We start from the raw sequence: 27,922 nt of genomic DNA, 5'->3' as shown, positions 1-27,922 counted from the left end.
CCCAGGTGCTCTGCATCTCCCAGGTCTTCTGGCCACCTGCCCTCACACCCTCAACACCCTGTTCCTGGCCCTGCTCCCATGAGTGGGAGCACACTCTTGCAATTGGTGGTGCAGATCATCATGGCAGTGAGGCAGCCTCTAGGCCCTTTCTGTGCCTCAGTTTTCTCTTTTGCATCACAGATAACAGCAGGTTACCTGACGGGGTTACTACAGGAGTAGATGAATTATCACACCTGCAAGTCTCAGCTGGTGTTATTACATTATCAGGTACATGCCTCCATACATCTGTACTCCCCACGCTCACAGCAAGGAGCCATTATGTGCCGGGCAGGTAAGGGGCCCTGGGCTAGCCACAGGGTTGCCCCTGTGGACTGGGCCGGTGCCCTTAGGCCCAGGGGTCTGGGCAGTGGCAACAGGTGGGGTAGGGGGTGCAGCCAGGCCGGCAACAGATCTGCAGGGTCGGGTCCTCACCCCGGGCTATCTGGCTGGGGCCGAAGGTCATAGCTGCATCGAACTGGGCCTTGAGCAGCTGTAGCTGCTTCACTGCATGTAGCACCTCTGGAGTGACAGTGGTCACACCCCCCAGAAGGTTGTAGTTCTCACCAGGGTCCTTGGACAGGTCATAGATCAATGGGGGCTCGTGAGCAGTCAGGGGGCTGGTGGCATGGCAGGCAGGGTCTGCGGTGGTGTCGCTGTGGGCAGAGCCTGGGGAGGGGTCAACTCTGGGCACAGGGCAAGAGCAAGAGGAGGGGCCAGGGCTACTTTGGGGGGCAGCAGGGCTGAGGAGAGGGCTCCAGGTGGGGGGAGTTACCCTGGGTGAAGAAGTGAGCCTTGTACTTCCCACTCCGCACAGCAAAGACTCCACGGACCTCATCTGGGTAGGCCGGGTAGAAGAAGAGAGACTGCCGAGGGCTCTGGGGAGAAGCTGGGGGTCACAGGGTGGGAGGGGCCGCAGCACTGCACACACTGAAGCAGCAGCCCTTGTGTTAGGCCCTGGAGGCAGCTACTTCTTGCCTACCCAGGAACCCCAGGGGTTGTGCCATTTGGAAGCCACTCAACAAAGGAGAGGCAGAGGCACACTCATACCCCAGGGCAGGGCCAGCACCAGGGGCTAAGGAGCCAGGATCAGGGATCACTGGCCCTACCTTGCCTGTGCCCAACAGCAGGGGGCTGAGGTCAAAGCCATCCAAGGTGACGTTGGGCAGTGGGGCCCCAGTCAGGGCTGCCAGGGTAGGCAGTAGGTCCAGGGAGCTGGCTAGCTCATGGGTCACACCTGGGGGAACAGGGTTGTTTGGTCATTCAGTTCACCGTTAATATTGGGGACATGGGGCCAGGAGTCTGTACGAAGAGGGCCTGAGGACTGACCTGGAGTGATGTGGCCTAGCCAGAATGCCAAGGCAGGCTCCCGGATACCCCCCTCAAAGGTTGTTCCCTTTCCACATCGCAAAAGGCCAGAGCAACCACCTCGGGACATACGCATCATTTCAGGTCTGGGAGACAGAAGGAGGCCATCAGGTCCTCTGACACAGTGATGGTGACCACTAGCTCCAAAGCTTGCCCAGAGATGACCAGCATGTGCCTGTCCCTACCCATGGCCTACCAAGACCGGCACCTCTGAGCATGTGGGGCCCCCAGCCTCCTGACTATACTTATAGGTCACTGTGACATGGTCAGAATCTCCTAAGAACCTTTCTTTATCCCACTACGTCTGGGCTCAAACCCAGAGCTCCAGTCTGTGGCAACAGGGAGCACTCTGCACCCCTGTTGGCATACCCATTGTCTGCAGTGAAGATGACCACGGTCTCTTCAAGCAGGCCCAGGTCCTCCATGGCCGTCATCAGGGCCCCTACAGCTGCATCCAGCTCCATCAGGGAATCCCCAAATGACCCACGGCCTGAGTGCTCTGCAAAGCTCTGCCCACTGAACTGGGGGTAGTGGGTGTGCTGGAGGGAAAGACTGGAGTTAGTGTCGGCAAGGGACACAAGCAGCCAGAGGGTGGTGCTGGGACCACTTACGTGGGAGGCGTAGTACAGGAAGAATGGACGGCCCTGGCGCTGGGCATCGGTCATGAGGTCACGGGCAAAAGCTACGTAGCGGGCCTCCAAGCCCGGCAGCCAGGGAGGCTGCACCTCCACAGTCAAGTTGGCCAACAGGGGGATGGGGACCAGGCCCTGGTCACAGCCGCCATCACAGGGGGTGGCCGGTGGGAAGCAGGTCAGGTTCTGGCAGGGGCCCTGAGGGGGCAGCTTCAGTGAGGATCTGGGCTAGGGGCAGGGCTGGGGGAAGGTCGAGAGTCAGGGGTTTTGTGGGAGGAGGGTGGGCAGGGTGGCAGAGGGCTCTGCAGTTCCTACCTGATCATGGGAGTAGGGGATGCCTAGGAATCGATGGAAGCCGTGATGAGGAGGCAAGAAGATCCCTTCTGGCCCCACCCCAAGGTGCCACTTGCCAGCCATTCCTGTGAGGTAACCTTTGGCAGCCAGGACCTCTGCCAGGGTCACCTCTTCTAGGGGCAGGCCCCCCTGAGAGCTAGGCTTCAGGACTCCAGGGTACATGCCCATCCGAACTGGGAGCCGACCGGTCAAGAGGGCAGCCCTGCAGGACAAGTCCCCATGCCCATCAGACAGACTGAGACAAATTCAGGGTGGGGTTAGAAATGTGGATGTCCCCACAGAGAATGACCTTCCTCCTCCCCTACTGCAATCCAAAGTGAATCTAGTGGGAGGGAAGGATGGGCCAGGTGGAGTCGGGTGAGGGTCCTCTGCTTACCGAGAGGGTGTGCACAGAGACACGGGCACATAAAAATCTGTGAACCGCAGTCCCCCTGCAGCCAGCTGGTCCAGGTTGGGGGTGGTGGAACTGGGGTGCCCATAACAACCCAGGTCTCCATAGCCCAGGTCGTCAGCAAAGATCAACACGACATTAGGTGGGCTGGCAGTGGCCAAGCCCGCCGCCAAAGCCAAAAGGAAGGCCCCCAGTGCCCTCATGGCACACGACACAGATGGGCCTGACCTAAGAGATCCTTGAGAGGGAAGGCAAATCGGCTCCAGCAGGCTCTTTCCCTGAGACTCCGGACCCGGGCACTAACCTCCTCCATCCCCCGACCCCGAACCCGGTCTCACCACCCCCAACCCCGGACCCGGGCAGCCCCAACTCCGGAACCCCGGACTCGGGCAATACCACCCCCCAGCACCCCAGACCTATATTCCCCGACTCTGACGACTCGCTTCCTGAAACTTCCGAAGACCTAACACAACCTGGGAGGCCGTAGCCTGGGTCCCAGCTCAGGCTCCGGGCCGAGGGGCACAAGTCACATGACACTGACCAGCGGCGTCCTCGGCACTTGGGACCAGGGCTGGACAGAGCCGGTGAGGCGCCGGTCGCGGACAGCAGGCGCTTCCGCGTCGGCCCCGACCGGACCCGTGTCCCCGTGACCCGCGCGACTCGACGCTGCGGCGGGCCGGGCGGAGCCGAGGCGGGACGCCGGAGCTGGGCGGAGCCGGGGCGGGGCTGGGAGTGGGTGGTGCAGGCGCTGTTGCACGCGGACGATCTCGCCCTTCTCTGCAACCGAGGCCGTTGGTTCAGGGTGGCGCAGGGCGGGGCGGGAGACAGGGCCGGGGCAGGCCAGGGGCGGAGACAGGGGCGGGGCGGGAACGGGGTCGAGCGGGGCGGGGCCGCGCGGAGCGGCAGGTGCTGTAGTGCCTAGGGACGCACAGGGTACGCTTTTGGGGGTCGGGTCTGCGGCGCTCTCCTGCTGCTCCTCTTCCTGCTTTCGCATCCAGTGTTCAGTGGTTGTCCAGGGTCCTTTCGGGCCGGAGCTCGCCGACGGGAGGAGCAGCTTTTGCGCCCTCAAACCTGCGGTGCAGGAGACTTAGGGAGGGATCTTCTTTAAAAGACGTGAGCGCTGAAGGTGTTACGGGTGTCCTGTGAATGAACAAATCCAAAGGAAAGCCTGGGAGCTCAGCAGACTGCTGGCTTTTCCTTCACGGCTAGCAAATCCTTTCAAGCCCTTTCTCCTCCACACCTCTATGTGTTTGTGTGGTTGCTGAGGTGTGGTGTCTGGTGTGTGCGCACGTCTGTGTGTGCGTCTGCCTGGTGTTTGACGTTCGGCGCACACGTGTGCGTGCGTCTGTGCTGTCGAGGCCTGGTGCGCTGTGGGATGTGTGTGGGATCCCATCTGTCTCAGGGTTACACTAGTGGGATAAAACCCATCTGAAGACAACATGGTTGGGTCCTAGCCTCATCACTGGACAGCCTTGCACTTAATCTTTTTGGACTTAATCTTATATCGCCCCAAAATATATTTCCTCTATATGGTTCAAGATGACTATTCAAAAGAGATGGAAATACAAAAATAGCTTAAAAACTGTCTTTTGTTGGGGAGATTTGCTCTGTAGAGAAAATTTTCTGCACCCAAGCATCCAGGCTTTCTCTGAGGGCCTTTCCTTGTCTGCTTCAGAAAAGATTAACTGAGAGTCTGACTCTTTTAAAGGTCTGAAAGAAACACTGATTATTTCCTTTTTCCTTTTTTTTTTTTTTTTTTTTGTGGTTTTTGGCCAGGGCTGGGTTTGAACCCGCCACCTCCGGCATATGGGACTGGCGCCCTACTCCTTGAGCCACAGGCATCACCCAGAAACACTGATTATTTATTCTCTCTGAGGGATGCTACCTGTGAGGTTTAATCTATATAACAAGATTACTTTTTCTAGCCAAGCCTTCCTCCCCTTCCATAATCTGTTTTGCCATGATATAAGCCCTCATTTTTTCTGTAACCCCAAGATGGCATATAAGGTTCTGAACCCCATGGCAGGTTTGAGGTAATGTCTCTGCCGTTTGCCCCATGCATGTTAATACATTTGTACACCTTTTCTTGTATTAATCTGCCTTTTGTCAGTTGATTTTCAGTGAACCTTTGGAGGTTAAAGGAGTTTTCACTTGGCCTTACAGTTTTGGAATAGTTGGTAGGAAAACTAACACCACTTTGCTCTTGTAGCAGCTGCCATCAAGGGAACCCAGGGACAAGGAAACCTGACAAGCTGGAGAAAGGGTAAGAAAGTCTTACCAGCCAGGATATCCATGGAATCCAGTGGCACTGACAGTAAAAATCACTCTCTTTTTCCTCTCCAAAATCTTGACTAATGGGAGAGAGAGATTTATGTTACTAATCTTGGGTATAGTGATTCCAGTGCACTTTTTGGTGTGAATATCATATTGTCTGATCCTGTCCCTCAAAAATAGTCTTTTCATTTGTAATTGTATTTTTGTGCTGTTTTGTCACAAAGAAAATACCACAGGGTAGGACACAGGCCTAAAACCCTCACAAGCCCAGTGTTCAAGCCAACCTCAAAGACTAGCCACTATTGCAATTCTGAATAGATCAGCATCTATTTAGACAGACTTTGCTGTGGGTCCCCAAAATAAAACTGGATGAAGTTCCCTCTTGTTTTACTTTATATCCTTGAGAGCTTGACTTGTAACCAAGTAGCACTCTCTCTTTGGTCTCTGCCATCTAGGGGTAGTGATTTTGGGGTCTTATCTGGTGGCCAGTTGGAAAATGGTTGAGACCCAAGACATGTAAGGTTTTTTTTGTTTTTTGTTTTTGAGACAGAGTCTCACTCTGTCACCCTCGGTAGAGTGCTCTGGCCTCGCAGCTCACAGCAACCTCCAACTCTTTTTGGCTTAAGTGATTCTCTTTCCTCAGCCTCCAGAGTAGCTGGGACTACAGTCACCTGCCACAACACCTGGCTACTTTTTGTTGCAGTTGCCACTGCTGTTTTAACTGGCTGGGTCTGGGTTTGAACCTGCCACCCTTGGTATATGGGGCTGGCACGCTACCCACTGAGCCACAGGCACCGTCTCTTTTTTTTTGTTGTTGTTGTTGTTTTTTTGAGACAGTGGTGTCACAGCTCACAGTAACCTCAAACTCTCAGGCTTAAGCAATTCTCTTGTTTCAGCCTCCCAAGTAGCTGGGACTACAGGGGCCTGCCACAATGCCTGGCTTTTTTTTTTTTTTTAATTAAATCATAGCTGTATACATTAATGCAGTCATGGGGTACAATGTGTTGCTTTTATATACAATTTGAAATATTTTCATCAAACTGGTTAACATAGCCTTCATGGCATTTTCTTAGTTATTGTGTTAAGACATTTATGTTCTACATTTAGTAAGTTTCACATGTACCCTTGTAAGATGCATCATTGATGTGGTCCCACCAATTACCTTCGCTCTACCCATCCTCCCTCCTCCCTTCCCCTCCCTTTCCCCTTTCCCCATATTTTCATAGTAGGGCTGAGTACATTGGATACTTTTTCTTCCATTCTTGAGATACTTCGCTAAAAAGAATATGTTCCAGCTCCATCCATGTAAACATGAAAGAGGTAAAGTCTCCATCTTTCTTTAAGGCTGCATAATATTCCATGGTGTACATATACCACAATTTATTGATCCATTCATGGGTTGATGGGCACTTGGGCTTCTTCCATGACTTAGCAATTATGAATTGGGCTGCAATAAACATTCTGGTACAAATATCTTTGTTATAGTGTGATTTTGGTCTTTTGGATAGAGGAATTGTAGGATCGAATGACAGGTCTATTTTTAGTTCTCTAAGTATTCTCCAAACATCTTTCCAAAAGGAACGTTTCAGTTTGCATTCCCACCAGCACTGTAGAAGTGTTCCCTTTTCTCCACATCCATGCCAACATCTCTGGTTTGGGGATTTTGTGATACGGGCTAATCTTACTGGAGTTAGATGATATCTCAAAGTAGTTTTGATTTGCATTTCTCTGATGATTAAAGATGATGAGCATTTTTTTCATATATCTGTAGGCTGTGTGCCTGTCTTCTTCAGAGAAGTTTCTCTTCAAGTCTCTTGCCCACCCTGAGATTGGATCACTTGTTCTTTTCTTGCTAATATGTTTGAGTTCTCTGTGGATTCTGGTTATTAAACCTTTGTCGGAGACATAACCTGCAAATATCTTCTTCCATTCTGAGGGCTGTCTGCTTGCTTTACTTACTGTGTTCTTTGCTGTGCAGAAACTTTTTAGTTATTTTTATTTTTATTTTGAGACAGAGCCTCAAGCCGAGCAGAGCCAGCTTTTTAGTTTGATCAGGTCCCAATAGTGTATTTTTGATGCTGCTTCAATTGCCCTGGGGGTGTGGGGAGTCCTCCTCATAAAATATTCACCCAGGCCGATTTCTTCAAGAGTTTTCCCTGCACTTTCTTCTAGTATTTTTATAGTTTCATGTCTTTTTTTTTTGGCATTTTTTGCCTGGGCCCGGGTTTGAACCCACCACCTCCGATACATGGGGCCAGCATCCTACTCCTCAGAGCCATAGGCGCCACCCAGTTTCATGTCTTAAGTTTAAATCTTTAATCTAGTGAGAGTCTATCTTATTTAATGGTGAAAGGTGTGGGTCCAGTTTCAGTATTCTACAGGTTGCCAGCCAGTTCGCCCAGCACCATTTGTTAAATAGGGAATTTTTTCCCCACTGAATGTTTTTAATTGGCTTGTCAAAGATCAAATAATGGTATGTAGCTGGGTTCATCTCATGGTTCTCTATTCTGTTCCATATATCTAGCTCTCTGTTTTTGTGCCAGTACTATACTGTTTTGATCACTATCGATTTATGGTATAGTCTGAGGTCTGATAGCATGCTTCCTCCTGCTTTGTTTTTATTTCTGAGTAATGTCTTGGCTATTTGAGTTTTTTTCTGATTCCATATAAAACAAAGTATTATTTTTTTGAGATCTTTAAAGTATGACAGTGGAGCTTTAATAGGGATTGCATTAAAATTATATGCCTGGCTTTTTTTGGTTGCAGTTGTCATTGTTTTTTAGCAGGCCCGGGCCAGGCTCGAACCCGCCAGCCTGTGTGTATGTGGCTGGCACCCACTCACCTGAGCTATGGGCGCCAAGCCAAGACATGTAAGATTTTAAGCAGCACATTTTTTGTTCTGAACATGTTAAGCTTTTTTTTTTTTTTTTTAATTGAGACAGATTCTCACTATGTCACCCTCGCCAGCTGTTTTCTCCTTGCAATTGTCATTGTTGTTTAGCTGACCCAGGCCAGGTTCGAACCCACCAGCCTTGGTGTATGTGGCCAAACCCCTACCCACTGAGCTATGGGCACTGCCCATGTCGAACTCTTAAGGGAATTTGTCTTAAGAAGTCTCATCAACAAGGGGCTTTTGTCATCTCAACCCTTGTTGCCTGGCAAAGCCCAGCAGGACCTCCTCAGTATCACAGATAAGTGTAGAATTTGCCCACCCCTTATTGTCTCAAAAACGACTTTGAGATATCATCTAATTCCAGTAAGATTAGCCCATATCACTCTCTTAGGGCCTTTGACTGGCAAGCCCCTACAAATTTGTGGGTTTCTGGAGATACTGAACACTCAAATTCCATCCTTAACAAGTCTTTTGCTATCTTAGCCTATTCCTTGGAGTAAATTTTGGGGATATCATTGGCCCTGCCTCTTTTACCTGGAAAATTCTACCCTCTTTAAACCTGGAAAATTACCTTCTGGGCTTTCCATGAAGAGGCTTATTTGGATTAGGTCACCTTTGGAGATTCTAGCAGTCAATGGCCAGAAGATGGATCCTTTAAATTAGAAAGCCCTCTAAATTTTTTTTAAGAGATCTCCTATTCTAAAAAAAATGCTTTGGAGGCGGCGCCTGTGGCTCAGTCGGTAAGGCACCGGCCCCATATACCGAGGGTGGCGGGTTCAAACCAGGCCCTGGCCAAACCGCAACCAAAAATAGCCGGGCGTTGTGGCGGGCGCCTGTAGTCCCAGCTGCTTGGGAGGCTGAGGCAAGAGAATCGCTTAAGCCCAGGAGTTGGAGGTTGCTATGAGCTGTGTGAGGCCACGGCACTCTACCGAGGGCCATAAAGTGAAACTCTGTCTCTACAAAAAAAAAAAAAATGCTTTGGGTTGGGCACAGTGGCCCACAACTGTAATCCCAGCATTCTGGGAGGTTGAGGCGGGTGGATTGCTTGAGCCCAGGAGTTGGAGACCAGCCTGAGCAAGAGCAAGAGAGTCTCTAAATAGAGCTGGTGGTTTGGCGCCCTGTAGCTCAGTGCTTAGGGTGCTGCCACATACACGGAGGCTGGCAGGTTTGAACCTGGCCCGGGCCTGCTAAATAACAATGACAACAACAACAACAACAAAAAAATAGCACAGTGTTGTGGCTGTAGTCCCAGCTACTTGGGAGGCTGAGGCAAGAGAATCTCTTAAGCCCAAGAGTTTGAGGTTGCTGTGAACTGTGACGCTACGGCTCTCTACCCAGGGCAATAAAGTGAGACTCTGTTTCAAAATAAATGAATAGAAATAAATAAATTCATATGCCCTTTTCTTTATTAATCTGCCTCTTGTCAGTTGATTTTCAGCCAATCTTCTATGGGGTGAAGAGGTTTTCCCTTGGCCTCTACAGTTTCCTGTTTGTTTAACTGTCAAGTAGAAATGACAAATGTGGGCGGTGCCTGTGGCTCAGTGAGTAGGGCGCCAGCCCCATATGCCGAGGGTGGCGGGTTCAAACCCAGCCCCGGCCAAACTGCAACCAAAAAATAGCCGGGCATTGTGGCGGGCGCCTGTAGTCCCAGCTGCTCGGGAGGCTGAGGCAAGAGAATCGCATAAGCCCAAGAGTTAAGAGGTTGCTGTGAGCCGTGTGACGCCACGGCACTCTACCCGAGGGCGGTACAATGACCTGGCTCTACAAAAAAAAAAAAAAAAAAAAAAAAAAAGACAAATGTATTTAGTGTAAGAGAGAGGACCCCAGAGGGTGGGTAGGTGGGCATTTTACTTGATGTGGCCAAATACCCTGAGGTCAGTGGAGTCCCTGCCCCCCCCCCCAACTCCCCCAGCATTCCCTAGCAGCCCCTGTCCCGGACAATTCCTCTGGGCTGGGTCTCCCCCAGGGTATCTCTTGCAGAGTGGCTCCCCCCCTCGGAGCACCACAAGCTCAGGGCACCCCTCTGGGATACCTATTCCCAGGAAAAGCAGGACCTGGGCTTCCTAATGGGGAGGATGAAAGTGGTGACCAGACTGAAGATATTCAGGCCGGGTTTATTGAAAAAAGCAGCAACTAACCTTGGCAGGGCAAAAATGGTGTCTGTGCCTAGGGAGCAGTTAGGGACCCCTTTTATATCGGGGCTATAAGCGGTGGGCAAATTCTACAACTTGCAGGGAGGGTTTTGGTGCGCTTAGGGGGTGGGGCTAACTAGGTCCTTTGTCTTAGGAGGAGGAGGATGTTCATGTGGGGCCACATTAGACCCTCCAACATTTGGTGTCCCCTGGTCACTGCCCCTGGTGCCAGGGGAAAGGTGGACAGGGCTCTGGAAGGGCCTCTGGGACCAGGGTATGCAGTCAGGACTCAAATTCCACTGAGGCCCAGCTCTGGCTGTGGGGAGCTGGCATTTTCCTGATGAAATATGAAAGCACAAGTCTGAATGGCAGGGACTCCCAGAGGTGGGGTGGGGACGGGCTGAGCCCAAGGGACTGCTGACCTCATAGGGAGCAGAGGGACTGTCTTCCCAATGTCACATGCCAGCATGGTTTCTGTGCCTGTGCTTGGGGGTGGGGGTGCCAGTGTTTCCATCTGGAGCCAGGACAGAAAACTTTCCTGTGGCCCAGAAATCTTTGAATCTGTAATTGGAGCTATCACAGCTGGTTGGCGCTGTGAATTGGAGTTTTAAAGGGAACAACCAAAAAGCATTTGCTTCTCTTTGAACTACAAGCTGGAAACTACCCTAGAACCTGCCATTATTCTCAGAAAGAGCCTGCCTGGGGTTGTAATGTCATGCAGACGCTGGCACTTTTCCCTGGGCTCTGGGAGCCTGCTCAGGTGTGTGCCCACGTGACAGAGGTCTGGGCCCAGCCCTGACCTGCGGGCCTGGGGGAGGAGTGGTGCACTGCCAGCTCTGTTTGTTCAAAGCTGAACTCTGCAGGCTATCCTGCCTTTTGGAGATGTGAGTTCTTTTTCTGCATTGACAGAGCCCCAGTTGGAGGCAGCCTGCTGGGGTTTGGGAAGTGGCTCTGGATGCCTGGGGCTTTGCTAATTTTGGGATTAATGCCCACAGTCAGCCTTGCCATGAGGGGTACCAACCTTGTTTCTCTCTGCCTTGGACTAGGAATGGAAGAAGCCTCTGCATGGGCAGGGTGGGATGGTTGAGCTGCTTCCACGGGCACACGTGACTCATGTGGAGGAATTCTGCAGCAGTTCGTAGGACTCGCTGACCTGGAGACCTAGGGCACCTGTGGGCCACCCCTCTTGCCCATCCAGGCTTCATTTCTTCCCCCTCAGCCACCCTGAGGAGGTGTGGTTAGTCCCTATCCCATGGGGCTCTGCGGTCCCAGCTAGGGGGATGCTTGCCATCACCAAAGTGGCAGGTACTGACTGGGAGCTTCTCATGAAACCCTGGGATGGAGAGGGAGGCAGGAGGAGCCCAGAGAACAGGGTGCAGCTCTTAGAAGTCGAGAGAGGCTCTGCAGAGACAAGAAAGGCTCTGCCCAGGGGTACTGTGGCCTGGTGTGACATGGCTACTGTGTGGCACTTAAGAGACTCTGCCTGACCAGACTGTAGTAGATGTCTGTAGATACTCAGAGCCTCCTCCTAGGGTATCTGTGCACTTTTTTGTAAAATACTTAGCAAGAGCCCCACACCACCCATATCCCACCACTCTTCATGCCTGGTCAGGTTCCTTGTCCTCCAGCACCCCAGGTGAGGTTTGGTCACTCTGATCTATCCTCAGTAAGATCCCATTAGGTCTCCCTGACCCCTGATGTTTCCTCTTAGTGATTTTCCATCCCCTGACCCCACCCTGCTCCTTGGCTATAAATTCCCACTTGCCTGTGCTATATTCAAAGTTGAGTCCAATCTCTCTCCCACTGCAAAATCCTTTTCCAGTGGTCTCTCCATCTATCACGATGGTCCTGAATAAAGTCTGCCTTGCTGTGTTTTAACAAGTGTCATGGAATCACTTTTTCTTATACACACCTTCCTTCAGCCCTCTGCAGGCATCCTCCAGCCTCAGGCCTCTGAGCTTGCTGTTCCCTACAGGGAATCTTGACCCCCTATTGGCTGGCTCCCTCCGCTCCTTCAGGTCCACTGGAATGTCACTTTCTCAGCAGGGGGCCTTCCTTGCCCCCCCACCTCCCACCACCTCCAGCCCTCTCTCCTACTCTTGTGCCCAAGTGTGACTGCTGCTCCTTGGCTCCCAGATGGGCTGAGGTGGGCAGGTTACCATGGACCTGCAACAGGCCTTAATTTCTGTTAACAGAAAAGAACCCAAACTTTGTAAAATAATTTAAAGAAGTCTAGTCTGAGTCCAATATGTGTGATGATCCTGGAGAGCCACACCCAAGAAGCAAGTGGTCTACAGTTTGGTTTTATACCTTTCAGGGAGACAGGAATTACATGTAAAGTAGTGGTTCCGAACCTTCTTAATGTCGTGACCCTTTAATACAGTTCCTCATATTGTAGTGACCCCAACCATAAAATTATTTTCATTGCTACTTCATAACTGTAATTTTTTTTTTTCATTATTATATTTTTTTTATTGTTGGGGATTCATTGAGGGTACAATAAGCCAGGTTACACTGATTGCAATTGTTAGGTAAAGTCCCTCTTGCAATCATGTCTTGCCCCCATAAAGTGTGACACACACTAAGGCCCCACCCCCCTCCCTCCATCCCTCTTTCTGCTTCCTCCCCCATAACTAATTTTGATATGCAGGATGTATTCTCATTGTTTTAGGTGACCCCTGTGAAAGGGCATTTGACCCCCAAAGGGGTCTTGACCCACGGGTTGAGAACCGTTGAGGTAAAGTCATAAATCAATACATGGAATGCATACATTGGTTTGGCCAGTGTGGGGAGTTAGAGGTTATGGGTAAGTCCAAAGATTCTTTGATTTGTAATTGGTTAAAGAAATGAAACTTTGTCTAAATTAGGCTTGGAGTGTTTTAAGTTAAGGAAGTCTGTTAATCAGCGATAAGCTACCTGAAATAGACTCAGACTCAAAAACTACAGCTGGCAGTGCAGGTGTAGTTTAAGCTTTGTCTTACATGGCCTTAGGTCTGGTGGTAAGTTACAAAGTACATCTCTAAAAGGTAAGGGAGGCCTGACAAGGCAACTCAGCTTTAGGGTATTTCTGGGGTCCTCTTGACCAAGAGGGGCCCATTCAATCAGCTGGGGGGGGGCTTCAGATTTTATTTTAATCCACTGTAAATAGAAAATGACATTGGTACCCACCTCATTGTATTGGTGGAAGGCATAAGTGAACTGACATAGGCAAGATGCCTGGCTGGTGCAAGCATGTGACAAGCTTGTGTTGTTATTATTGTCACTGTCAGCATGTGGGTGCCAGTGCTGGGCAGTGCTGGGTGGGGACATGAGAACCTCCAGCCAGGTGGGCCTTCCAAAGGAGGGGGCATTTGAGGTGAAATTGAGGCCTGGCAGGATTATCTGGTGAGAGCAAGGTGGAGAGGGAAGGAAGCTGCACAGGGGTGCTGAGATAAGGCTTCAACTCTTCAGGTGAGTTGCAAGCAGGGGTTAGGTTTCCTTAAGAGCTCACATGGAAGGCCAGGTGCTGTGGCTCACACCTGTAATCCCAGCACTCTGGGAGGCTGAAGTGGGTGGATTGCCTGAACTCACAGATTCAAGATGAGCCTAAGCAAGAGTGAGACTCTGTCTCTAAAAATAGTTAGATGTTGTGGTAGGCGCCTGTAGTCCCAGCTACTCAGGAGCCTTGAAGTGAGGGGATCACCTGAGCCCAAGAGTCTGAGGTTGCTGTGAGCTGTGATGCCACAACACTCTACTCAGGATGACAGAGTAAGATTCTGTCTAAATAAATACCCGCCCCCAACCTAAGTATTAGCAACCTTATAGTTATCAAAATTATAGAGAATTGAGTAAACACTTTATTGGAAATGCTAATTTCTTTCCGGGAGGAAGCTCTACCCTGACCAGGTTTTTCCCCAGTGCTTTCTTTTCTTTTTTTTTTTTGAGACAGAGCCTCAAGCTGTCACCCTGGGTAGAGTGCCATGGCATCATAGCTCACAGCAACCTCAAACTCGGGGGCTCAAGCGATTCTTCTGCCTCTGCCTCCCAAGTAGCTGGGACTGTAGGCGCCCATCACAACACCTGGCTGTTTTTTTTGTTTGTTTGTTTTTTTTTTTTTTTGGTTGCAGCCATCATTGTTGTTTGGCAGGCCGGGCTGGATACGAACCCGCCAGCTCAGGTGTATGTGGCTGGCGCCTTAGCCGCTTGAGCCACAGGCGCTGAGCCTTCTCCAGTGCTTTCAAGGAAACAGATGGGGCTCAGAAGGAGGTTCTCCTCAAGCACATCTAGTCCTGAAGTGGCCATAGGAGCAGCCCTAGACTTGGCCTTTATGGCAGCAGGACTCCCTAAAGCACAGCCCAGTGCAGGTCTGGCACTGTGGCCAGAGAGGCAGTTGCTGCCACACAGGAGCATGGGCTGGAGGAATGCAAGGGCTGTGGTCATGGTCCAGGAGCAGGGCAGAGGCAATTTGAAGTAAACCCAGGAAGGCCAGGCACAGTGACTCCTGCCTATAATCCTAACACTCTGGGAGGCTGAGGTGGGTGGATTGTTTGATCTCAGGAATTCAAGACCAGCCTGAGGAAGAATGAGACCTCGTCTCTAAAAATAGCCAGGTGTTGTGCCGGTGTAGTAGTCCCAGCTACTCAGGAGGCTGAGGCAAGAGGATCACTTGAACCCGAGAGTTTGAGGTTGCTGTGAGCTATGACACCACAGAACTCTATCAAGGGTGACAAAGTGAGACTCTGTCTCAAAAAAAAAAAAAAAGTAAACCAGGATTAGACACCCATACAATTGTACCATTTTGCAAATCCCATTCAGCATAGTTGAGAGGAATGGATATTAGAGGAAGATAGTCCTAAATCAAGGCAGAAATGACAACTTTTGGATCAGGGCTGGGGGTGGTGGTGCTGAGGGTGCTGCCTGGGAGGGGACTGTTTGTGCTTCAGGTCCCATGAAGCCTATAGGAATGAAGGTGAAATACTGGAAACTCCTTGGTTTAATGGAGAAAAAGGCATCCAGGAATGCATAGTGCTCCACCAGCTCAGCTATCCCTTAGCTGTTGTGTGAGAGGGCCTGAAGGACACCTCTCACCAAGACATCAAGAGTATATTGTGGAGTAGGGAGGGACTGACAACACCCCAAGAGGCTCTGGAGGGGATGGCAGATATCAGGTGGGGATGAAAGGGCAAAGCAGGTAAGAACCAGAGTAAAGAGATCTGGTGGGGGGGGGAGGGGGGAGGGGGGAGGGGGGGGAGGGGGAGGCGGGGGCCATGTGGCTGGCCAGGCAGGTGAACTCATCAGGATGGGCCAGCTGAGTGGTGTGGCCCCAGAGAACCCTGGTTTATTTTCTATGTTGTCACCCTCTGGGACAAAAGCAGAGGGCAGCACAGGGTGAAGAGGTGGAGGTGGTGGAGGAAAAATCCTGGGTCTCAGGAATATGGCCTGGACTTGGTCATAGTGCAGAGGTGTTGAAATTCCTCTTGCAATTCCTGGATGTGAGTCATTCCAGACCGGGAGCCCTCTGTTGGGTCTGGCGGAAGCACCCAAGGCTATACTAAAGGGAGGTGCAGCTTCTGGCCAGGATGGCCATGCTCTAGAGGAAGTGACACCCCAGGCATGCAACGAATCATTTGACACCTGATGATTCCACTTCCCAGGCACTCTGATGTCTCCCTAGTTCATTAGTTAGATGGGGCTTTGGATGACGAGGGACACAGGCATTTGGGTTACAGTCCATCTCACAATGGACACAGTAGGTATGTGTGAATCTATCCTATGTTAATTTCCCCAGTTGTCAAGCATATCATTTCATTTGAATAGATATTTTGAGCAGCCGGCTAGTGTACACACCATCTGCTGACTCAGACAAAGGATCTCAAGGTGGGAAGCCTGGCAGAGGCTCCTGGAGGAAAGACCAGCTACTCTGCCATGTGAATCCCAAATCACAGTGCAATTATACAGGGTGGATATAAAGTTTGTGTGCAATTTAAACTTATTATTATTATTATTTATTTATTTTTTTTTTGTAGAGACAGAGTCTCACTTTATCGCCCTCAGTAGTGTGCTGTGGCATCACACAGCTCACAGCAACCTCCAACTCCTGGGCTTGGGCAACTCTCTATCTTGCCTCAGCCTCCCAAGTAGCTGGGACTACAGGTGCCTGCCACAACGCCTGGCTATTTTTTTGTTGCAGTTTGGTTGGGCTGGGCCTGAACCCACCATCCTCAATATATGGGGCTGGTGCCTTACCCACTGAGCCACAGGCACCGCCCGTCATTTAAAATAGTTTAACATAGCAAATTGCACATGAACTTTATGGATGCCATGTACAACAGATGTCTAATTCTTGGTCACAGAAAGTCCAGTTTGCTACACGGGTGAGATGGGAGGGAGCTCTCTGCTCCATATAGTAATTTAGGGGCCTAGGCTAAAGGAATCCTTAGCATTCTGTTTGTATGTTTTTTTTGAGATAGGGTCTCATTTTGTTGCCCTTGGTAGAGTGCTGTAGTGTCACAGCTCACAGCAACCTCAGACTCTTGCTTAAGCAATCCCCTTGCCTTGAGGCTCCTGAGTAGCTGGAATTACAGGTATCTGCCACAACGGGTGGCTATTTTTAGAGATGGGGGTCTCCCTCTTGCTCAGGCTGGTCTTGAATTTTTGAGCTCAATCAATCCACCAACCTGTGCCTCCCAGAGTACTGAGATTATAGGCATGAGCCACCTTCCCGGCCCTGGAATCCCTGACATTTTCTATGTCAATTTAAGGGCACCCTGGGGGTCCACAAGCAGCCAGAGGGAGAGTGAAGAGGGAGCCATAGGACTGGGCAGGGGATTCTATGCCCTTTAGCTTGGGCCCCTAAATTAACTATATGAAGGGGGTTCTTGCTCCATTGCCCAGTCTAGAAGTGCAGTGACATAAACACAGCTCACCGCAGACTCAAATTCCTAGGCTCAAACGATCTTCCCACCTCAGCTTCCAAAGTGACTGGGATTACAACTACTTTTCTTTTCTTCTAAAAAGATTTTTTTCATCAATCTCATTTTTAAATGAATGAGGACTCTAGTTCTGAGTTAATGGTTATTCTTAACTCTTTCTTAATTGTTACTGTTGCTCTCAATCTAATTCCTTCAGGAGATACTTTTCTTTCTTTCTTTCTTTTTTTTTTTTTTTTAAGAGACAGTTTCACTTTGTCGCCCTCGGTAGAGTACTGTGACGTTGCAGCTCACAGCAACTTCCAGCTCTTGGGCTTAGGTGATTCTCTTGTCTCAGTCTCCCAAGTAGCTGGGACTACAGGCGTCTGCCACAATGCCCAGTACGGGAGATACTTTTCTTTTTGAGTTTTCTTTTTTTTTTTTTTTTTTTTTGTAGAGACAGAGTCTCACTTTATGGCCCCGGTAGAGTGCTGTGGCCTTACACAGCTCACAGCAACCTCCAACTCCTGGGCTTAAGCGATTCTCTTGCCTCAGCCTCCCGAGCAGCTGGGACTACAAGTGCCCACCACAACGCCTGGCTATTTTTTGGTTGCAGTTCAGCAAGGGCCGGGTTTGAACCCGCTACCCTCGGTATATGGGGCCGGCGCCTTACTGACTGAGCCACAGGCGCCGCCCTTTTTGAGTTTTCTTAAACTGACAAATGAAAATTGTATATATTTATCATGTACAACGTGATTTAAAATATATATACATTGTGTAATGGCTAAATTGAGCTAATCAACATATGCATTACTTCACATACTTTTTTTTTTTTTTTTTTTATAGTGAGAACACTCAAAATCTACTTTCTCAGCAATTTTCAAATATACAATATGGGCTCGGTGCCCATAGCTAAGTGGTTAGGGTGCAGGCCACGTACGCTGGGGCTGGCAGGTTTGAACCCAGACTGGGCCTGCCAACAACAACAATGACAACTACAACAAAAAAAAAATAGCTGGGCGTTGTGGTGGGTGCCTGTAGTCCCAGCAACTTGGGAGGCTGAGGCAAGAGAATTGCTTAAGCCCAAGAATTTGAAGTTGCTGTGAGCTGTGATGCCACAGCACTCTACCCAGGGTGACAGCTTGAGACTCTGTCTCAAAAAAAAAAAAAAAGCTTCTAGAACTAAACAACTTTAACAAGGTCACAGGCTAAAAAATTTATACACAAAAATCAGTTGCATTTTCCTATACTATCAACAATTAGAAAATTAAAATTAAAAATAAACGAAATTAATTATTTGTAGTATATATACTATTTGTATATATTTTTGTAATATGTATATTGTATATTACAATATTAATATGTATATTACAAAATTATTTTTAATATATATAACAATATAATTATTATAAATAAATTTAGCAAAAGTGTGTAAGAAGTCTATCTTGAAAACTATTAAGCCTTGCTTGGGTCAATTAAAACAAACCAAAATAAATGAGGGAAAATAACATGCTCACATATTGAGAAATTCAATATTGTTAAGATGTCCATTGTCTCAAAATATTTAGAGTCAATGCAATAGCAGTGAAATTCCTGGCAGTCTCTTTTTGGGTGTAGAAATTGACGAGCTGACTCTCGAATTTTTATAGAAATGAAAATGATGCAGAATAGCCAACAAAATTTAAAAAGAACAAAGTTAAGGTATAAGACTTATACTATCTGATTTCAAGACTTACTATACACATACAGAAATTAAACAGTGTGGTACTTAAGAAAATATATAGATATAGATCAGAGGAAAATAATAAACAAAGGCATTCAGTGACAAGAAAGCCTTTCAAATACAGCTAGACACAGAGAATAGAACTGTGGTTACAAAGGGCTGAAGGGAAAGGCAACGAGGGAATTATTGTATAGTATGGGATGATGAAAAAGTTATGGGCATGTACAGTGCTTTACAGATGGTTGTAAACAATGTGAAAATACTTAATGACACAGAATTATGCATTTAAAAACAGTAAAATGGGCAGGTGCTGTGGCTCATGCCTGTAATCTTAGTACTTTGTGGGACCAAGGGAATAGGACCGCTTGAGTCCAGGAGTTTGACATTGCAGTGAGCTGTGATCATGCCACTGTACTCCAGCTTGCCCTACAAAGTGAGAACCTGTCTCTTAAAAAAATAAAAAGAGTTCTGTGACAACTGCAACAACTAAAATTAACAAATGAGATTTAATTAAACTGAAAAGTTTCTGCTATTAAATAAGGACACAAGAATCTGGGTGGCGCCTGTAACTCAAGTGGCTAAGGCACCAGCCACATACCCCAGAGCTGGCAGGTTCGAATCCGGCCCGGGCCTGCCAAACAATGACAACTGCAACCAAAAAATAGCCGCGCATTGTGGCAGGTGCCTGTAGTCCTAGCTACTCGGGAGGCTGAGGCAAGAGAATCGCCTAAGCCCAGGAGCTGGAGATTGCTGTGAGCTGTGACACCACAGTACTCTACTGAGGGTGACAAAGTGAGACTCTGTCTGAAAAAAAAAAAAAAGGACACAACAAAGCAAACAGACAACCTTCAGAATGGGAAAAGATTATTTGCATATTACAAATCTGACAAAGGCTTGATAACCAGGATTTATAGTGTTCAAATTAATCAGAAACAAACAAGAAAAAAAGAGCCAAAACTCCCTTCTTATACTGGACAGGACACATGCACAGAACCTTCTCTGAGGAAGACAGACGAAGGGCCAACAAACATTGAAAAAGTGCTCATCATCCCTAATCATCAGAGAAATGCAAATCAAAACCATGCTGAGATATCACCTAACCCCAGTGAGAATGGCCCACATCACAAAGTCCCAAAGCTGTAGATGCTGGTGTGGATGTGAAGAGAGAGGAACACTTTTACACTGTTGGTGGGACTGCAAACTAATACAACCTCTTTGGAAAGAAGTATGGAGAGTCCTCAAAGAACTCAAATTAGGTCTCCCATTTGATCCTATAATCCTACTATGAGGCATCTACTCACAAGAAAAAAAAATCATTTTATAATAAGCACATATGCACTAGATTGTTTATCGCAGCTCAATTAATAATTGCCATGATGGTAACAACCTAAATGCACATTAACTCAGGAATGGATTAACTGTGATATATGCATACGATGGACTACTATTCAGCCGTAAAAAGATGGTGACTTCATATCTTTTGTATTAACCTGGATGAAGCTGAAACACATTCTTCTTAGTAAAATATCAAAAGAATGGAAAATCAAATATCCAATGTACTCAATACTAATATGAAGCCAGTAGACAATCTAATTCATGCCCACATAGGAGAAAAACTCATTTCAATTCAAATTGGGGGGAAGGGGCACAAGTGAGGGGGGGTTTGGGGTGCTCCCATTGAACGGGCACAATGCAGGTGCATATGGCACACCTTTTGGGTCTAGAACATAACTATAAGAGGGATTCTAGCTAACAAATTCAAATATTGTGACTTGGTTGTTTGTATCCCCACATTAACTTGAAATAAAAAAAAATCTAGGAAAGATTTAGACATCAGATATCAAATGACACCCTGAAAACGGGGACCTAGGTTAAAGCTCTGTTAGAAAAATAAGGAGAGGGTGGATGTCCTGTGGCTCAAGGAGTAGGGCGCCGGTCCCATATGCCGGAGGTGGCAGGTTCAAACCTAGCCCCAGCCGGATGAAAAAAAAAAAAAAAAAAAAAAAAGAAAAATAAGGAGAAATGGAGGAGGGAAAGGGCTCAGAAATGAGAGGATTTGCAGTTATTAAAACTTCAGGGTGGCTCGGCGCCTGTGGCTCAAGCAGCTAAGGTGCCAGCCACATACACTTGAGCTGGCGGGTTCGAATCCAGCCCAGGGCCGCCAAACAACAATGACGGCTACAACCTAAAAAATAGCCAGGTGTTGGCCGGGCATGGTGGCTCACGCCTGTAGTCCCAGCGCTGTGGGAGGCCGAGGCGGGTGGATTGCCTGAGCTCAGAGGTTCATAACCCATATGAGCAGCAGTCAGCCAGAGTAAGACCCCGTCTCTACCAACAACATCAAAAATAGTTGAATTCTATTAATAATGACAAACTTTTGTGCTTTGGGACTATCATCTTTTTTTTGAGACAGTCTTACTAGTGCTGTGGCCTCACAGCTCACAGCAACTTCAAACTCTTAGGTTTAAAAGCGATTCTTTTGCCTCAGCCTCCTAAGTAGCTTGGACTACAGGCACCCGTCACAATGCCCAGCTATTTTTTGGTTGTAGTTGTCATTGTCGTTTGGCAGGCCGGGGCTGGGTGGAACCTGTCAGCTCTGGTGTATGTGGCTGGCGCTCACTGAGGTACAGGCACCAAGCCTCTTTGAGACTATTATAAAAGTAAAAAAGCAAACCAAAAAATTAGAGAACCTTTGCAAAAAACTTGCATCTAGACTATATAAAGAGCTCCTAAATTTTAATAAGTCAATCTACCTAGTTTTAATTTTTTAATTTAATATTTTTATTTTTTGAGACAGAGTCTTATTCTGTCACCCTGGGTAGAGTGCCTTGGTGTTATAGCTCACAGCGACCTCAAATTCTTGGGCTCAAATGATTCTCTTGTCTCAGCCTCCCAAGTAGCTGGAACTATGGGCATCCACCACAATGCCAGGCTATTTACAGAGACAGGGGTCTCGATATCACTCAGGCTGGTCTCAAACTCCTAAATTCCAGCAATCCACTCGCCTTGGCCTCCCAGAGTGCTGGGATTATAGGCATGAGCCACTGTGCCTGGCAATCTACCTAGTTTTTGAAACATGGGCAACAGACTAACACAGACACTTCATGAAAGAAGATATGTGAGTATCTAGTAAGCACATGAAAAGAAGCTCGATATCATTAGTTTTGAGGAAATGCAAATGAAACAGCACTACACAGTCATCAAAAGGGCTGAAGTTAAAAAAACTGACAAATACCAGATGTTGACAAAGATGTGGAGGAAATGGAAAAAGTTGGAATGTAAAATGGTGTTACCACTCAGGAAAATTGCTTGCCAATTTCTTAAAAAGTTAGCATGCATGTATGGTAAGGCAGTACCATTCTATTCCTAATAGAAATGAAAGCATAAGTCCACACAAAAACTTATATATAAATGTTCATAGCAGCTTTATTCATAATTGTCCCAAACTAAAAACAACTCAAATATGCATATCAACAGATGAACTGATGAGCAGTGGTATGAAAATATGGTATTTTCATAAAATGGAATACTACTCAGAAATAGAACTAGTTGAGTGGGATTTACCCCTAGAGGGTCCCTTTCAGGAGGGATGAGTAGAGAACTCCTCTGGCAGAAAGGGGCCAGGGAAACACTTTAAAAAAAAAAGCTAAAACCTGCTTGAAGTGACAACTCCACACCTCCTCTGGCCAGGGGTCTTTCCCTTATACTTAGGGGGTGAGTCTGTCCCCTGCAGCTGCAGTCAGCTAAGCCTACCCCCACCTAGCAGGGACCCATTGTGAAACTGCTCACTTCCTCAGAGCTTTTTTTTTGGTTGCAGGGTAGACCACATCACATCTTCCAGAAATTCCTCTAAGTTGTCATTCCAATCACAGTCCCATCCCTGGATTTTTTATTTAAAAACATGGCTTGGCCCCTGTAGCTCAGTGGTTAGGGTGCTGGCCACATACACCGAGGCCGGCGGGTTTGAAACAATGACAACTGCAACAAAAAAATAGCTGGGCGTTGTGGTGGGCACCTGTAGTCTACTTGGACTAGCTACTTGGGCCCAGCTACTTGGGAGGGTGAGGCAAGAGAATCGCTTGAGCCCAAGAGTTTGAGGTTGCTGTGAACTGTGATGCCATAGCACTCTACCAAGGGCGATAAAATGAGAATCTGTCTCCAAAAAGAAAAAAAAAAAAGACTTAAATCAATTTCAAAATTAAATAAAACCTAAATACATCTACAGATATTAAATAACTAGAAGCAATAAAACCTCTACTCGCACAAAAATACATCAGATCCAGACAGTTTCACAGTTAGCTGAGCACTCTCACAGGTTCCCATCTTATTAAACTGCTCTGTAGGCCAGGGACCTATAACCCTAGCATTCCGGGAGGCTAAGGCCAGTGGATTGCTGGAGCTCAGGAGTTCAAGACCAGCCTGAGCAAGAGTGAGAGCCTGTCTTCACTAAAAATAGAAAAATTAGCTGGGCATCATGGTGGGTACCTGTAGTCCCAGCTATTTAGGAGGTTGAGGTAGGAGGATCATTTGAGCCCAGGACTTTGAGGTTGCTGTGAGCTACTATGACAAAGCACTCTAGCCTGGGTAACAGAGTGAGACTGTCTCAAAACAAAACAAAACAAAACAAAAAGAAAGACACACAAACTGTTCTGGAGTTTGGGACACACACTGATCGGGAGAGAAAGTTGGCTGTGAGCCAACAGCAGATGAAAGCTGAAGCTGTGGTGGTCCGTCCAGCAAGGGTGTGGGGCGCAACTGTGCACCAGGACTGCTCCAGGGCTTGGACCCATTAGTGAGCCAAACAAGCAAAGTGCTTTCTCTGTAGGGAACCTGCATTTTGGCAGGGAAAGACAGAGACTAAACAACAAATAAGTGAATCAGAGTATGTTAGAAGATAACAGGGCCTCAGAAGGAAGACGGTAGACCAGAGTGGACAAGGTGGGTCCTCTGGGCATAGTGTGCATTGGGATAGGGACCTCTCCATATGGGTTGTCATGGAGACCAAGGGAGGTAAAGGTTCAAGGGGGAGTCAGGCCAGCTGGGACAGAAACTGGTAATAGCCCTTGGGAACCAGGCTTCTGTGGGCTGAGTAGTAAGCGGGAGGGTAGAGTTGAGATTCAGAATAAGTGGGCTAGAGGGATCGATGGACAACACCAACATGGTGGAATGGCAGGGGTGACACAACTGAGTGCAGCTGAGTGAGGCAAACTGCCCAGCCAAGAGGGGAATCAGCAGTGGGTAAAGTTGGCTTGCCAGAAGGCAGAAGGTGGGTTACGGGTGTGAACCACTCACATTGGAGGGTTCATCAGTATCAGTGATACTGGACATCGCTGGCAGTAAATGCTGAAGCAGTGAGGGTAGCTTCCTGGAGGCCTTGGGGCCTGGGGTGGCTGCTGGCACAGGGCTGGATTACACTGGGGTGGGTTTGCCCCCAGCCCTGCGCAAAGCTCTATTCTGAGTACTTTGCCCACAGGAGCACCCCCAGCCCTGCCAGGCCTATTTGTGTCTAAGTGTATGTGGGGGAAGACAAGGAGGAAGTGGGGGTGGTGAGAAGAATGGTTCTTTCTGGAGTTTTGGCCCTGATGAAAAGAGGGGAGAGCAGAGGGGCTTTGTTGTCCTGTGAACCCTGGAACCCTCCCTTTTAAGGGCAGAGACAGGAAAACAGAAGGAGTAGGGCCAGGCTGGGCCAAGAGAGGCCCTATCTTGGGAGGTGGGATCTGGTGAGCCAGAGGACGGTGGCCTTGAGGAGCCTAGGGACCATGCTCAACAAAATAAGGAGCAAAGACACCCCTTGCCCCTTGACTTCCTTCTCCAGGAACCCACTCAGAGGATGTCACGTGGGTGGGAAGTGCTTCTGGGTATTGTTATTTTTGCTGTTTGCCGGGGTGGTGGTAGAGCTTGGGAGTGACTCAGGCTTGGACTTTGTTCGCTATGCGCATGTCATATGTGCCAGGCACTGTGCAGACCCTCAGCTCAGGGCAGTGCTGAGCAGGGGCTCTGGTGTGCCCCGGGGTAGGGGTCTCCAGCGCAGCTGAATCTGGAGACTATCAATCTGTTAGTTGCCAATTGGCAAAGACATGAGATTTTCTCCTGAAAGGCTCAGCAGGCAAAGAGCCATAGAACCAAAGTGGATTGACTAGAGGAAGCTGAAGGGACCCCAGTGAGGTCCAGTCTTAGTAGGCAGGCCAAAGGGAGTATGGCCCGGGGCTCTGGGCCCATCCAGGCTCAGGGAGGGATTGCAGGGAGAGCTCAAGGGAGAGCATGGAGCCCTGGGACTATCAAGTTCTGGCTGTGGAGAGAGGCACAGCTTCCTCCCTCCCAGTCCCATTTCTGGTGGACTCTGGTGAGCACCATCCACTTTGTTAAAGGCTGAGAGCTGAAAGCAAAGATAGGTAGAGGTTGTGGTGGGAGGGGCAGGATGGGTCTGGGGGCCTGGGTGCTGGGGAGGGGAGAGAGACTTGGGCAGGAAGACAGTGGAGACAAGAGGTGGCCATGAAGCACCAGTTTCCTCTTTCCAGGGCTGGGCCACAGGAAATCTAGCTCTCATGCTTCCCAAGGTGCTTCCTGCAGATAAGTCAGCCTGGACAGCCCCTTCCTGACCCCTGCTCCCCTGGCCCCACCCTTCCCATCCTGCCCCAATCCCTGGGGGACCCTCAACTGGCTTGGGAGGAGCCTGGACAGGGATGGGAGGTCTGTGCATCCTGGGGCCACACTTCCTGGACAGGGAAGGTCTTGTCCAAGCAGGGAGGAAGCTGGACCAGAACCACAGACAGCGCTGGAGACACAGCTGGGCTGGGTTAGTGGAATTCTGAAAAGACAGAGATTTTTCCTGGGGGCGGGCAGGGGGGACAGTATGCCAGGCTGGTTCAAAGGAAGAGGGGCCCTACCCTGGGGTTGACCAGAAGCTGTCTTGGGGGCAGAGGGATGGTCAGAAATTGTATTGGGTCAGGGGGCACCTTGTGGTGGCCAGGTGCTGGTCAAGGTGGACCTGTGGGGAGCAGGGCTTGTTCTTGGAGGGGGAGATGTCAAGTACAGTTCTGTGTGAGGTCAGGGTGTTTCTAGGATAATCCAGGTTGTTGCAGGGAGGGGTAGGGAGATTTCTTATGTGTATGAGGGCCTGGGCAGTTCAACGTTATTTTGGGGAAGCTCAGGAATAACCAGTTTTGTAGGTGATCTGTGGCTGCTCTTGGAGAGGGTGGGGGAGGCTGGTTCAGAGAGTGTTTCCCACCGCAGGCAGAGGCTTCTCCAAAGCCGCCTTAGCTCTTGGGAAGGCTTGTCCTATGTGTGGCTCAGCGGGCGGCTGTTCTTCTGGGGGGTCAGGGGCCGGGGTGGGTCAATGAAAGCATGTTGGGAGAGTTCCGGGAGTTGGGAGCTGCTTCTTGGGAGATCGGGATATTCCGACGTTTAGGGGCTGCTGTTTGTTCCGGGGGCCTGGGGGTGCAGGGGTTCGCAGTGCTGGGTAGTTCTGTGAGGCTTATCAAGGTTGGGGGCCTGGTGCACCCCAGCGGGGCGGCTATGCCTGAGCTAGTTTCTTTCCTGAGCTCCCCTCCTCCGCCCACTCATCACCCCTCCCGCGTTGCCAAGACAACGCGTAAAACTAAAATTCACTTCCCAGTCGCAGGTGGAGACTAGTAGAGCCCCCTCCCCTAAGCCCTTCCTAGTAGGTCGCACACCCATCCTGTCCTCGCTGAGGTGACGGGGAGGGGGCGACAGGCGTAGCGTCTCTAGGCCACCCAGGGGTCTTGGGGAGATGGAGTAAACTCCTCAAACTCGGTTGTGGTTGGGGAGCTGCGCTGAACCCTGCTGGGCGTGGTCGAAAGGGTTAATTCGGAAGGTCCGGTCGCTGAGACCACAAGAAGGCCCCTGGACCCTCCTCGGGCCCGAGGTTCCCCTGGTCCAACCCCCAGGACAGGGGTAGGGTTGGTCCTCGCCAACTCCTATGGGCCTTTAGTGGGGCGGGGGGGTCGGCAGAGTGGCGGAGAAGCCGCCATCTCCGGAAATTAATTGTTTTTCTCTCCCCTTCTTGCCCTGCCTTGGTGCCCCAGTGCTGCCCCTACCCCAGCTCCAGGACCCCCTTCGCCGCCGCCTCACCTTCCCCTGTGGTCCGCGGATGCTCACCGCTGCGGAAGGGCGGCGCGGCTTTCACAGCTCAGCCACTCCCCCCCCCCAAAAACAGACCCCCAGGGCCCCCGACCGGTGGCTTGGCCCCTGCTCACAGCACAAACCTCCCACGTTACCCTGGGACCCGGCAAGTACACCCCCCCCAGCCCTGAGCCCTCCCGGCCCCCGCCTCCGGCGCAGCCCCCTCGCCACCCCCACTTCCCTCCAGGCTCAGGCCCCCTCCCCCCACCGCCCCCGCCCCCGGGGAAGGCAGGCGCCGAGCTGAGCCGGGGCCGATGCAGCTGAGCCGCGCCGCCGCCGCCGCCGCCGCCGCCCCTGCGGAGCCCCCGGAGCCGCTGTCCCCCGCGCCGGCCCCGGCCCCGGCCCCCCCCGGCCCCCTCCCGCGCAGCGCGGCCGACGGGGCTTCGGCGGGGGGGAAGGGGGGGCCGGGGTGCCGCGCGGAGTCCCCGTGTGCTCCGTTCTCAACCGCGGGCAGCCCCGGCCCCGGCCCCGGTTCCGGCGCGGGGATGGACGGCCCCGGGGCCAGCGCTGTGGTCGTGCGCGTCGGCATCCCGGACCTGCAGCAGACGGTGAGCCCCGCCGCCCCAGGCCCGCCGTGGCCCTGAGCTCTCCGCCCGGGACCCCCCCACCCCCTCCCGGCGCGCCCAGCACCCTAGACCCCCGGCCCACGGCTACTTACCCCTCCCCCGCCGCCTCCGCCGGGACCCTCCCCATTGCCGGGGCGGGGCCGGGGAAGCCCAGCCTCGGGGCGGAGCTTCGGTCTCAGTGAGTGGAGGCTCAGGGTGCTGGCTGGCCTTTCCCGAGCCCCGGACTCCTGCAGGGGTCCAGGGCTCTGCGCCCTGAGCGGAGCCGAGGCGGGCGGGTCCGCGCTCCCTGGGTCTGCTCTCACGAGCCCGCTTCGCTGCAGAAGTGCTTGCGCCTGGACCCGGCCGCGCCCGTGTGGGCCGCCAAGCAGCGCGTGCTCTGCGCCCTCAACCACAGTCTTCAGGACGCGCTCAACTATGGGCTTTTCCAGCCGCCCTCCAGGGGCCGTGCCGGCAAGTTCCTGGATGAGGAGCGGCTCTTGCAGGAGTACCCGCCCAACCTGGACACACCCCTGCCCTACCTGGAG

General features: G+C 50.3%; 3 protein-coding genes across 18 annotated transcripts in view; 1 reads left to right on the top strand and 2 right to left on the bottom strand.

The window, feature by feature from the left end:
* Positions 1 to 234: 234 nt before the first annotated feature.
* Positions 235 to 3,451, bottom strand: ARSA (arylsulfatase A). 4 transcript variants are annotated; one of them, XM_053584099.1, is made up of 9 exons: positions 3,323 to 3,451; positions 2,767 to 3,019; positions 2,352 to 2,592; positions 2,016 to 2,234; positions 1,774 to 1,943; positions 1,366 to 1,490; positions 1,146 to 1,273; positions 812 to 914; positions 235 to 705 (listed from the first exon to the last, which is right to left on the bottom strand). In XM_053584099.1, the coding sequence occupies exons 2-9, from the start codon at positions 2,982 to 2,984 to the stop codon at positions 386 to 388; spliced, it is 1,524 nt and encodes a 507-aa protein (XP_053440074.1). In that variant the 5' UTR covers positions 2,985 to 3,019; positions 3,323 to 3,451; the 3' UTR covers positions 235 to 385. The 4 variants fall into 4 exon arrangements, with proteins under 4 accessions (XP_053440074.1, XP_053440072.1, XP_053440075.1 ...); XM_053584097.1 differs by having other exon boundaries at positions 3,198 to 3,426; XM_053584100.1 differs by having other exon boundaries at positions 1,774 to 1,925; positions 2,767 to 3,427.
* Positions 3,308 to 27,724, bottom strand: LOC128581378 (uncharacterized). The gene is made up of 3 exons (XM_053584107.1): positions 27,491 to 27,724; positions 5,060 to 5,132; positions 3,308 to 3,921 (listed from the first exon to the last, which is right to left on the bottom strand). The coding sequence occupies exon 3, from the start codon at positions 3,773 to 3,775 to the stop codon at positions 3,308 to 3,310; it is 468 nt and encodes a 155-aa protein (XP_053440082.1). The 5' UTR covers positions 3,776 to 3,921; positions 5,060 to 5,132; positions 27,491 to 27,724.
* Positions 25,381 to 27,922, top strand: part of SHANK3 (SH3 and multiple ankyrin repeat domains 3) — a 56,237-nt gene continuing 53,695 nt past the window's right edge. For all 13 annotated transcript variants that reach the window (XR_008378813.1, XR_008378812.1, XR_008378811.1 and 10 more), the window contains exons 1-3: positions 25,381 to 25,486; positions 26,736 to 27,380; positions 27,719 to 27,922. Coding sequence is in view for 4 of the 13 variants with exons in the window: in XM_053584086.1 (XP_053440061.1) it covers positions 27,087 to 27,380; positions 27,719 to 27,922 (498 nt within the window). In the remaining 9 variants the exon portion in view is untranslated. The remainder of the gene's footprint in view (positions 25,487 to 26,735; positions 27,381 to 27,718) is intronic.

This window comes from Nycticebus coucang, chromosome 3 (genome assembly GCF_027406575.1).
Source record: "Nycticebus coucang isolate mNycCou1 chromosome 3, mNycCou1.pri, whole genome shotgun sequence".
Lineage (NCBI taxonomy): Eukaryota > Metazoa > Chordata > Mammalia > Primates > Lorisidae > Nycticebus > Nycticebus coucang.
The sequence above is the reverse complement of the archived record's forward strand: the minus strand, read 5'-3'. Positions and strand labels throughout refer to the sequence as shown.